At 34.3% G+C, this 11746-nt stretch overlaps 1 protein-coding gene across 2 annotated transcripts; it reads right to left on the reverse strand.

Moving 5' to 3' along the window:
* Positions 1-1750: 1750 nt before the first annotated feature.
* Positions 1751-10640, reverse strand: LOC130804580 (homeobox-leucine zipper protein ATHB-15-like). Of its 2 annotated transcripts, none has more exons than XM_057669060.1 (18): positions 10434-10640; positions 8835-9089; positions 8577-8736; positions 8122-8222; positions 7925-8015; positions 7429-7638; positions 7255-7338; positions 6988-7143; positions 6829-6903; positions 6584-6690; positions 6304-6496; positions 5832-6017; positions 5644-5727; positions 5238-5372; positions 4801-5123; positions 3797-3902; positions 3523-3672; positions 1751-2859 (listed from the first exon to the last, which is right to left on the reverse strand). In XM_057669060.1, exons 2-18 carry the CDS (start codon positions 9047-9049, stop codon positions 2713-2715), a joined length of 2523 nt encoding a protein of 840 aa, XP_057525043.1. In that variant the 5' UTR covers positions 9050-9089; positions 10434-10640; the 3' UTR covers positions 1751-2712. The 2 variants fall into 2 exon arrangements, with proteins under 2 accessions (XP_057525043.1, XP_057525044.1); XM_057669061.1 differs by having other exon boundaries at positions 1752-2859; positions 5644-5724.
* Positions 10641-11746: the final 1106 nt, after the last annotated feature.

Consider the following 11746-nt stretch of genomic DNA (forward strand, 5'->3'; position numbering starts at 1 on the left):
TATATTGTCGTCTAACTTATATTTTTTACACTTGTCAATTCAACATTTTAATTCTTGAAACTTAAAACTTATGAAAAATTAATATTAATAATCTTTGCATTAAGACGAATGAAATAAGATCTCACTTAATTATATATTAACTTAAAGACTAATCATAAAATACAATTTATAAATGATTAGTGAATAGTTACCCAAAAGTAAATGGGACAAGAAGGATGAATAAGAAGGAGTATATTTTTATTTTTTTACCATAATCCACACTTTTCTTTGATTGTCATCCATACATTTACTTTATATTTTTATCTCATCCACATATTTCTCACTTTGTCACAAAATGTCATTTTTTTTCTTCTTTTCCTTGGTATGGAGTTTAGCAAATGGTTGTTGGTTGTTTGTTTTTTAGTTAACTTATTTGACCAGCTGTGAGTGTTAATTTTTTTTTATGACTTTTAAAGCTAGTTGAATAAGTCAACAAATTCATAAGATATTTAGTAAAAAAGTGTTAGACAACAAAAATAAATTTGAAAAAGTAAATTGGAAACAAAATAATAAATAAATGTAACAATATATTTTAACGAATTAGCTTTCAAAGACAGATGGAGTATTTAAAATTGATTTTATCTTCATTAACAAACGCTTCTGGGGCGTTCGTTATTAGCAAGATCCTTGGTAAAATTAAATATTAGTTGTTGAATGTTTATCAAAGAAAAAGTTGATTAACAAGCCAAAATTAAAATCAATGATAAAAGTCAATCAAATTAGCTTTATCGTTTTGGTGTAAAAGTCAATCAAAAATTCTTTTATCTAACATGTTTTTGAACTTTTTAAGTGACTAAAAGTCAAAATCAAAAGTCAATCTAAAAGATAACCAAAATTATTCATAAAACAGCTCAATAAATAGATAAATGTAAGAAACGTCGTGGGAGTATTTACATGTGGACTTTTAATTTAGAAGGTTGTTTCTCAAAGAGAACATTCTATTTCACTTGAATAAAATATAACAAATAGTTTAAGTCAGTAATTGGTTGATGATATCTGCAAATTGACACTTTTAGTAATATATGTTTTAATGTTGAATTATTGATTAGATTATATTGTAACTTTCTTAATAGATTTTAACAAAGCTTTACCCCTATAAATATAAGTAATATCTTAATTTAATTATAATTCACTTTTTATAAATACATCAAATTGTTTTGATCATTATAAATACCAAGCTTTGCGAAAATCATAAATGCTTAGACGAGAATGGAAATAAGAGGATTAAGTTAGGTTTGCTAAATGTTTACCAAGGCTTTTATCACCCCCAAAAAGTTAAAATAACAAGTTCTTAACAAATTCTTAAATAACACAATCTTATGTTAAAGATTATTATTTTTATTGGACTGGTCTAATATATAATTACAGCTAATCATTATAACTTTAAAGTGATCAGTTACAATATTAAAGTTACTAATTATAACTTTAAGTGATCACTTACTATTTTAGGGTGATCACTTTTAGTCTTAAAGTTTTCATTTAAAACCTTAAAGTCATCACGTACAATTTTAAAGTGACTAATTATAACTTTAAGTGATTATTTACAAGTTAACTGATCAATTTAACCGACAAATAAAAAATTTTAGAGCAATAAAATTATAATAAATTATATAAGATATTAACAAAAGTATATCCAGATTGCATGTTTACGAGAAAATTTTGTGTTTCTGGTTGGATTGCATTCTTTGGCCTGGTGTGGTTACCGGCAGCAATTTGATTACATCCACGCTCAAGATCAACTCGCAAATCGCAATTGATTATTTGTTTGGTTTTACCACTTCTCGAATTTTACGAATCTTGATTGAATAAGAGCGTCAATGTTAAGTGACTGTTGCAATTAAGCGTACAACCATTCATCACTGGAAAATATGGCATCATCGCATATTTTGAATTCTAAAGGAGGAAAATATTTAGGTGTGGTTAGGTCGTTGCCTAATAGCAACGAAAAAGTGTTCGTATCTATCGCTTTTTAACCGTCGTAATTTTAACGTTCAATTATAATGCACTGCACTTTCATAGTCAAAAAGTAATCACTTATAACATTACACGGATTGACGCATTGTGGATCAATTTCCATTTGGATAGTGAATCCCATTTCAATTGTTTGGTAGGGCTTAGGAGGTTTGGGTAATCAATTCCCTCTCCTCATAATAAATCAAACCCTTCATCTAGCAAATTACACTTCCTTCATGATAGCCATTGGCCATAGCCAACTCCTCTTAATTTCATTAATCTCTCAATCATCAACCTCTAATCTCTTTTCCCATATTGTTTTTTGTTTTTAAACCACTACCATTTATCCACAGATTCGATTCTACGCCAAGGAATCTCTCTTCTAGCATTCACCAAAACAACCAGCACAACAATCAACAGTCAATAAGCGTCTTTTAGTCAATGACGCAAATTCAGTTGAACAGAAGAAAATGAGATTAGTTGTCCGGCCATAAATTAAAAAGAAGGCAGCTACAAAAACATGATATCATAAATCAGGGGTCAAAGTATTGAAGTATCTTCGAAACAAAAGCCTACATGATTTTAGGGCACAGCTCAAAATCAGCCATTCCAAAGGTATACAACCCTCTTCATTGCTTCCCTAAAAGGCATTCCTATTGAAAGATCCTAACTTTCCTAACCTGTTGATTTTTCACTGAAACTACTACCCGGGCATAATTATCATACAAAAGACCAGTTGATAAACATAAAACACATGCACTGAGCATCCTCCGAGTCACTAAACACCTTCCATGCAACTGCCCGTTCGTACGAAATCGGTCTTCCCATGCTCGACATGCAAATACCTCCTTGAAGGCAAATGAACCCCTAAACATAGGACAAGAAAGCAATGATATATACATACATAAATCTAAAAGAATTGGTGGGGAATAGATAGATAAATTGACATATGTACATGTAAGACATCAATTTTAGACTCAGTCTATACCTATTTTATACGGGTTCGGGTCCAAAAAATACATAGGTCTAGGTCTAAGATCCAAGGTCTTTAGACTCGGATCCGCTCAAAACCTGCCACAAACCCTCCCTAGAACGCAACCCACAATTTTAGACTCATTCTAAACTACCAATTTTAGACTTATGCACGACTTATAGACCCATTTAAGACCAATTGAACCAATAAAAAGATAAAGTATGAACAATTAAATTAAGACCGATATTGGATCTATTTAAGCCCATAGTCCCATAAACCTGTAGATCTAGATTTGGATCTAAAATTTCAAACCTTGTGGGACGGCATCTGGGTCCACACAAAGTAATGGGTCCGGGTCAAGTTGGACCAGACCCATGACGATATAACTGATATGACCCTATTAGATCACAAACGGGAGTCTTGCAGGTCAATCCGGCATGAGATAGCAGGCTAGACACTTTGAGAATGGAAAAATGGCTAGGGAATTCCATCCCTCAAAGTTAGACTCCACATCATTAAGCAAACCTCAATTTGGTACCATATAAGCATTTACTGACCTGCTGCATTATCTGAGGCAGCTCCGGGAAGAGATCTTTACGGCCTTGTTCATCAAAAATCTTTTCCAATGTAATATCTTGAAGCGCAACGAGGGTAGTCTCTAGCATGTCGAGTCCTGCTTGATTTGCAAACGTGAAAACTGGCAGTGCCTGCATAATTTCAAAGGCAACATACGAATCGACAGAAGGAATTACTCAACACTCGCACTTATAAAACTCATTTAGGAGCGGTATATTGGAGAATGAGACCGTTCATGAAAATGCACGATGGTACCTTTAAAGAGCAGCACAAAATGGCATCCGAATGGTGCCAGAGAGTTTTGAGTACAGATTCTCCTCCTTCGTGGCAAGATTTAAGTAATTCCACTCCTAGATAGCACCTGCAAAGGAAAGGATGCTTTAATATCAAATAACTACTTAAAGCTAATTACATTTTCGGATCCCAAGTACAAGATTTGTTACCGAGGAACAATTGGAAAACAACTTTTTTGTTATCTCTCAAAAGGGTAAGGTTGCGTAAATTTGAACCCCAAAATATTTGGAAATCACTTAATGGCATTGAGGTAATGGAAAGTAGATATTGAAGTACAACATTGAAATCGAACACAAAATGTCACTTCAACCGAAGATTATATGAAGCTACAAAAGGTATGAAAAAATGAGTCTTCTTTGCAACTAAAGTTGTGCAAATTAAACCAGGCTCGACTTTAACCATATCGACTTACACCCAACATTAAATTTGGATTCACAATGATGAACACAATAACCAGCTTTGACCCAACACGATATTTTCCAACAAGAATCTAACATGTACATCTGAATGCACACCTTTATACAAATCTTAAAAGGGGTGTTTGGCAAATTGCTATTGGTTTTTGGTTAGCTTTTTAGTAGGCATGATTCACCAATTGAAACCGTTGACTACCTTTGTTAGTTTTTTTTAAGCTAGTTGGATAAGTCGGTTGTTTAGGAAGATGTTTGGTAAAATTAGGTATTGGTTGTCGGTTGTTTATTAGACGAAAAAAGGACTAAAAAGCCAAAAGCCAAGTCATTGAAAAAAGCTAACAAACTTAGTTTTTACATTTTGGCTTAAAAGCCAGTTTTTTACTAAACACTTCTATTGGCCTTTTGACCATCAAACAAACCAAAAGTTGGCCAAAAGCCAATCCAAAAAACCAGTTATCAGACAACCCCAATGTAACTTTAGAGTGCAGTTTTGATGCACGAGCCAAAATAGAAACATATTATATGCAGACAAAATAGGTCTGAGAGGTGAACCTGTAGCTTTGACAAATCCAACGAGAGAGCGTTTGTGCCTCAGGAGTCCCGGGTGATAAAGAAGAATCATCAAGAGAACCAAATCGAGAAGGGGATAGCGCAGATGCAACCCTTTGCACAGAAGATATGATACTCCTAACATACTGCCGGGCCATAGATGCAACACTCGCTTGAAGGTGTATTTCAAAGGCAAACTGAAAAGCTATAGTCATCACAGATTTCCCACTTCCAGACCGGTTTTTATCGCCAAGTGCTTTGTTTCCAGCTGATCCAATCTCAAGGGCAGATGTAAGGTCAAGAGTGCATTTTGGACTTGAAATGTCCTGCATCATATCAAAATTTTCAAGTCAATACGAGCTAAAGAAGAAAAAAAACGGATATAACTTTGGAGGTAAAGAAAACAAGAATAAGCGAACATATTTTGAATGAGCAATCACCTTGGACGAATCAACAGGAATGATTCTGAAACCGGAAGGAAGAAGAGGAGCATCGTCAGAGAATGATGCATCAATGGGAGCAAAAATAAGTTCTGCACATGCGCCTACAGCATTTTCATCTACTCCGTTACAGAGCTAGAAAATTAAACAAAACCACAAGTCAGTTCACTTTTGTATCTTAAAAAACATATTCATGTGGGATCTTGACAGTTTCGTCTCAATATTTATACTTACTAAAAATCAAATTTCAATAATTTTTAAAATTTCACAATTAAAGTTATTTGAAATTTAAGTTTGCATTGAGATCTAAAAAAAACAAAAAGTGAATGGGAAGAACATATGAAAACATAGGGAGTAAGCAGTATTTATCAATGTGAAAAAAAATTCATGATCAAGTAAAGCTTACTTGAAGTAGAAATATGTCTCCTGGCATGAACATGTCTTCTCGATAATGGCCAAGATTTTCAAGCCTAACAACCTCCATAAACTGCTGGACAGATGAATACTCAATATCATTGTGAGGAATTGAGTGAAATCCACGACATAGAGCTACTGAAAAAGACTAAAGAAAATAACATAATTTTGATTATTAACCTCTTCATTTTCAATCGTGTGCGCAAGAGGAAGAATGACCTGACCCCCGACACATCCAGTACGAGCCACTGGAATTGTACAAGGTGCAGCCTTGACAGCAGCTGCTGCATAGGCATCAATGCCGCTATCCGCCCATTCAGATCGATGTTCTCGCAAGAACCTTAGGAGCACTGCAGGAGGCACATTCTGCACATTTATAATGAAGTGGAGAAAATTAGTCTCATATTATAGGGAATGAAAAAGACAGTGTAACATAATTTGCTCGTTAATTCGCTTTTTAAATTCGCGATTCGCTCAATTTGCCCATGAATAGCCAAAAAACGACCGTAATTCACTTTTTTTTATTCGCGATCGTGAGGAGATAAGCGAATCATGTGACAATGGAAAAAGATCCAATGATCTCTATAAACAAAAAGGTTATAATTTTTCGTTGAAGGTCAGTAGAACAAACACAAAATTTGTCTTCGCACACCTGTAAAAGCATGGAAGCTCGGGCACATAGCACAGAAGTACCCACAGAAGGAAATCCATTGCTATAGAATTGATTTGCACCCATCATTTTATTAGGCGATGAATTGACTAGGATCGTCACATCATCGACTCCATCACTCTCTATCATAGACCATCCTTCGTCCATGAATCCGTTAACGGCTTCATTAAAACCTCTGTGCAACACATTGTTATAACAAAACTTATTAGCATCTAAACAAGTATAATGTACAAGCAACAAAGTAAAGATGTTCGAAACCTACTTGCTTAACCTCTGGCTGAAAGCACGTAAAGCTGCCGGGCGCCTTCCGAAACCAGTGATATCGGGTTGAGATATCTCTTGAGAAATCTGCCTTAACTGTCTTAAAGCCTGAAAATACAAGGTAGATAGATAGCAGTATGAGATGATATCCCGGGAATTTCTAAAAGTCTCACTAGTTGTCAAAACTCAAAAGGTCAGCGTTCAATAACTAAGTAAAATCCTTTATGAGCAAGAATGATAATTTACCGCCATTGTTGTCCTTTGAGCTAGCAAAGTAGATGACTCGTATAGTGGGTGCAGCACTTCAGGTACCCTCCATGGCTAGAAAATAAAAAATCAACAAATTAGACAAATGCCTTGTTTTACGAATCGGATTAGGCACAACAATGCATAGGATTCGCATACCTCTAGGTCCATATGATCTACAATGTGAATTATGGACCCACCCCCTTCACAGGGTCTAATCAGATAACCGCTAGGCAAAATTTCGGCTCTCACAAAATGCTCTACTGAAGGCATACTGGGACCGTTCTGAGTGTTGTTTAGTGATCTTTCGCAGATCTAACACAAAATGGAAAAAAAAAACGACCTTTTGAGATAAACTCGAAAAACCCCAGGAAAGCCATAGAACTACAGCATTGCCGCTTTTCATAAGGTTTCAGAATTGCTTACCACAATGCTGCCATCTTCGAGAAGAGAAGTGTAGCGCATCAACCAAAAATCACGGGCTGGGGCCAAAGTTGTAAGTGCATAAAGCTTCATACACAAAATCAAACATTAAATTCTTGGTCATTAATACACATTAATCCCCAAATGAAAGCATGAAATAAGGTTTCCCGGAATCACCTGCAAATAAAGTAATTCTATTGTTCCCCCATTTCCAGTAGACATCACGTTCATCACATCAACAGCTCGACAATCACGATACCATGATAGCCGATCTTTAAGGATTTCGGCAACTCTTGTGGGTTCTAGACTCACAAGACCACATGCACGAGCCGCAACTCCAGTGCATCCGTGAGAAATAGCAATGATTCCAATGGAATCCGGACCAGGCTGTAGAAGAACAAGGAAAATTCACATTAATTAACCCAGCTTTTATCCATCTACTTGAGCAATTTCAGGGATTCTAAGACCTTAACAAACCACCTACAAGTCTTTTTATGGTTAAGTATGCGTAAGAAAACAAGATTTACTTCTTTTGCAAAACGGATGTGTTGGATCTGGACTCTTATTACTTATAAAAATATATGATATAATAAGTAATCGACAATTCTTAAGATGGATTAAATTCTACTACACAGAAAAACCGAAAAGCACGGAGCATGATGGAAGTAATCACCTTCATTCCAGGCATTTGGATCCACTCAATAGCGGTTCCAGTTGCCTTCGAAAGAAACTCTGTTAAAGTCTCCTCTGCAATAGACATAAGTCTGAAAGAACATAAAAAAAAGTAAGATAAAATCGTAAATACAAAAGCAACAAGCTCGGATTTCATCAAAAAGACAAAAACCGAAACAATATAGCAATTCCAATTACCCTGCAGGGCTCGCATCCTTTGGAGGACGCTCAGAAGTTATTTGTTGTTGGCCACTCGTCACCACTGAGTCACAACTGGTATCTGTGGTGGCCAGTGTCGCCTGCATAAGAACGGTAATGAAGCTTTAATACCACAAAACTCAAAAGGCCTTATTACAAAATCATACTATTCAAATCAAGAAAATATCCAATCCTAACAGATATTGAGCCCGGAAAAATTTGATAACAATCCCAAGCTACTAATGTTTCATAACTAGATTTCTTAATATGTTCTTGGTAAATTTGAGAATAACTTATTTTCCGAAAAAAAAGGATGTCAATGGTTAATTTTAAGAGATTCGAACGACGAGAAAACTTATTATGGACCCAAATTTAGTAATTTACCTACCAACATGAACAATCATCGGTTTCCAAAATAAGAAAGCTAGAAGAAAAAGAAACAATTGCGTTCTTACATTTTGGGTCTGTTGACGAAAATAACTATTTTCGTAAACCAACTGACCAACTTGCTTTTGCAACCTATCATTTTCCTCCATTAAAAGCTTGTTCATTGCGGTCAATTTCCGATTCACTGCCTGCAATCTCGATGACTCTTTTCTTTGCTTCTCTCGACATCTGAAATCCCCACGAGCAACCAAAAATGTAAGATATTCATCACATAATTCTTAAGGACACAATGATAACTGACAGAAGCATATGAACAACTGATATACCTTCGGTTCTGAAACCAAACTTTAATTTGTTTGGGCTCGATGTTGGAGAGGATAGGGCATTCCCTAACAAGCTGTTGACGACGAAGAGAGCTGGGTTTGGGGCACTCATGGTAAACCCTCTCAAGGGCTTCAACCTGCTCAGGCGTGTACCGGACATATTTTCCGGCATCTGCAGCCATTTTGTTAGCGTCCCTACAAGCCGAGCTCACAGCCATCAACTTAAAGATTTATAACTCACTTCAATCTTGAAATTCCCTACAGATAAAAAGATACAATCCAACCCAAAAAACTTGTTACCTATAAATCTTCAATTGCTAAAAACTATAACAGCAATTTTAACACAAAAAGTATTAAAGTTATATTTATTTCTAAAATGGGTAACTCACAATATGCAAAACCCCAACTAATTTAACATAAGATTTGTTTTTATGACCTTAATCTACCCTTAAAAATGGTGACCTAAAATGTTTCAGCTTCTACTGCACGGTGTATTCGCTTTTTGAATTCGTGATCCGCTCAAATTTGGCCAAAAAGAGGACTAAATGACTCAAGTCTCAAACAAATATTTCAAGTAATTTATTTAGTAAGTGAATCAGAATAATTCATTCAAAACATTCAATGTTGAACACCAGTCAAAGGGGAAAAGAAAAAGGGAAAGTTTAAAAGAACACCAACCCAAGATAAGGGTTCAATTTTTTGAAAACCCCAGAAAAAAGGATTGAGTTTTGAGACAAATGAAGCAACAAATTTTTCATTTTTGCAGAATCTTGTCCTTTTTTCCTATCTAGCATATTCAAATGAAATGGTAACAAATTCTTGTAAAGTTGAAGAATCATGCACATCTTATACTAAGAGTGAATTTAACACTTAAATCTATGAAATAAAGCCATATGCAAATAGATAAAACTCATTAACACAAACACAAACTATTTATTTTAAACCAACTTTTGGAAGGAAAAAATCAACAAATTAGGTTAAAGATTGAAACTTTTGTTCAATGAAAAGCATCTAATACTAGCTTAACTTATATTTCTTCCCATTTTATTCTACAAATTGATTGAGGAAAAATAAGCAAGAACCCATAAATTATTTTTGATAAAAATCAAAACTTTCAACAAAATGCTTTTTTAGACAAAATATTGAAGCTTTTTGTTCAATTAAGTGTATCTAGTACCTGCTTAACCTCTATTTTTTTTTCATTCCATTCTACAAATTGTTCGAGGAAAAATAAGCAAGAACCCAAAAATTATATTTGATAAAAATCCAAACTAACAACAAAATGCTTTTGTATAAAAGATTGAAACTTTTTGTTCAATGAAATGCATCTAATACCTTCTTAACCTCTTTTCCCATTTCATTATACAAAATGCATGAGGAAAATAAGCAACAGAATGCTTATTATAAATAAAAAAGATTAAAACTTTTTGTTTAATGAAGTGCATCTAATACTTACTTAACCTCTATTTTTCTCCCATTTCATAATATAAAATGTTCAAAGAAAAATAAGCAAAAACCCATAACTAATTTATGATAAAGATCCAAACTTTTCAACATAATTAGAATTTAGAAGATTATAATTGATGGGTCATTTAATTTTACCTCAAAGGAATTCAATGCCTTGAACATTGCTCTGCAAGAAGGTAGTTTGAGAAGATTAAAGAAGTTGTACAGAAAATGAAATGAAATGAGTAGGGTGTAGTAATGGTTTGTTGTTTTATATTGGGAATTCCTTCAATTGTCCATTGTAGGAGTAATAAGGAGTATAAATTAATGAGAGGGAAAAAGAGATAAATAAATAAATTAAATTAAATAAAATAGCTCAAATACCGGACAAAATGGGAACTTTCTCTATCATTTTTATTCTTTTAGTTAAAATTTTAATTAATTTTAAAAATGGTGGGGTTTTTGGCCTGTTGGGTAATGGTGGGGTGTGATGTTTGCTTTTCCTGAAATTGGTCTTGGCACTTCCGACAGTTTGGACTGAAGCGTCCTGTTATTTTCCTAATTTTGAGGTTTTATTGTTTTCATGGCCACCCTCTGCTCAGGCGCGTGTGCCAACTTTCATAATGTAGCAAATATTCGATCTGTGCTATTTGATTTGCGCTTGTTTTACTCTATGTTTTGATAGCAAATTAGGACACAAAAGGAGGGAGAAAAGAAAGAGGAAAAGCACCCAACACATCTATTTTAAATGCTCCTTTAGTCAGAGATGCCTAGATGAAATTGAGAAATGGACAGCCATCAGGCTCAAACCTATAACAAGGATAGACTTTCGGAAGTACAAACTCAAAAAAGTGCAATAGCAAATTATGAGCATCATATATTCATATATTCATTAATTGTTTTCGCAATTTGGAAGAGCAGGATCATTGTTGTTTGGGAAGATCTCGTTCAAACCCTTCATTCTGTTGTGCTATGAGTTAAAGAAGAAGTTGAATTTCGACTCAAGACGCTACATATCCCTCTCCTTCTTCATTAATCTCCTCTTGTAGTGATGGCCTTCTGATGTTCATAGACATTGTTATCTTGACTAGTCTTTTGTCTACTAGTTATCTATAGGCCTTTGATGTATAGTTTCTTTACGCCAACTTATGGCTTTTTTTATGTACATAGAAGATGGGCTCAGTTTCCATACTGATGCAACTAAGTTGGGAAATACTATATAGTATAGGTTGTATAGACCTTTACTCAAGTAAATGGAAAAGAAATTTCTTATTTACCAAAAAAAAGACTACATTGTTTGTATAGAAAAGAAAGAGAAAGGAAAGAAAAAAAATTTATTTTCCTTCCAAATTTTTCCTACTACAGTATAGAGAGATTTAAATATTAATAAAATGAAAAGATTTAATTCCTCAAAATTCCTTCCTTCCAAATCATTTTTTTTCCTTTTTGCTATCCAAATAAGGGGATCT

This window comes from Amaranthus tricolor, chromosome 17 (genome assembly GCF_026212465.1).
Source record: "Amaranthus tricolor cultivar Red isolate AtriRed21 chromosome 17, ASM2621246v1, whole genome shotgun sequence".
Taxonomy (NCBI): domain Eukaryota; kingdom Viridiplantae; phylum Streptophyta; class Magnoliopsida; order Caryophyllales; family Amaranthaceae; genus Amaranthus; species Amaranthus tricolor.

Coding starts and splice junctions, on each gene's coding strand:
- LOC130804580 (XM_057669060.1), bottom strand. CDS start 9,049: ATGGCTGTGAGCTCGGCTTGTAGGGACGCTAACAAAATGGCTGCAGAT. Junction 8,737..8,834: donor GTTTGGTTTCAGAACCGAAG/GTATATCAGTTG, acceptor TGGGGATTTCAG/ATGTCGAGAGAAGCAAAGAA. Junction 7,339..7,428: donor TAGAATTACTTTATTTGCAG/GTGATTCCGGGA, acceptor TTGTGTATGAAG/CTTTATGCACTTACAACTTT.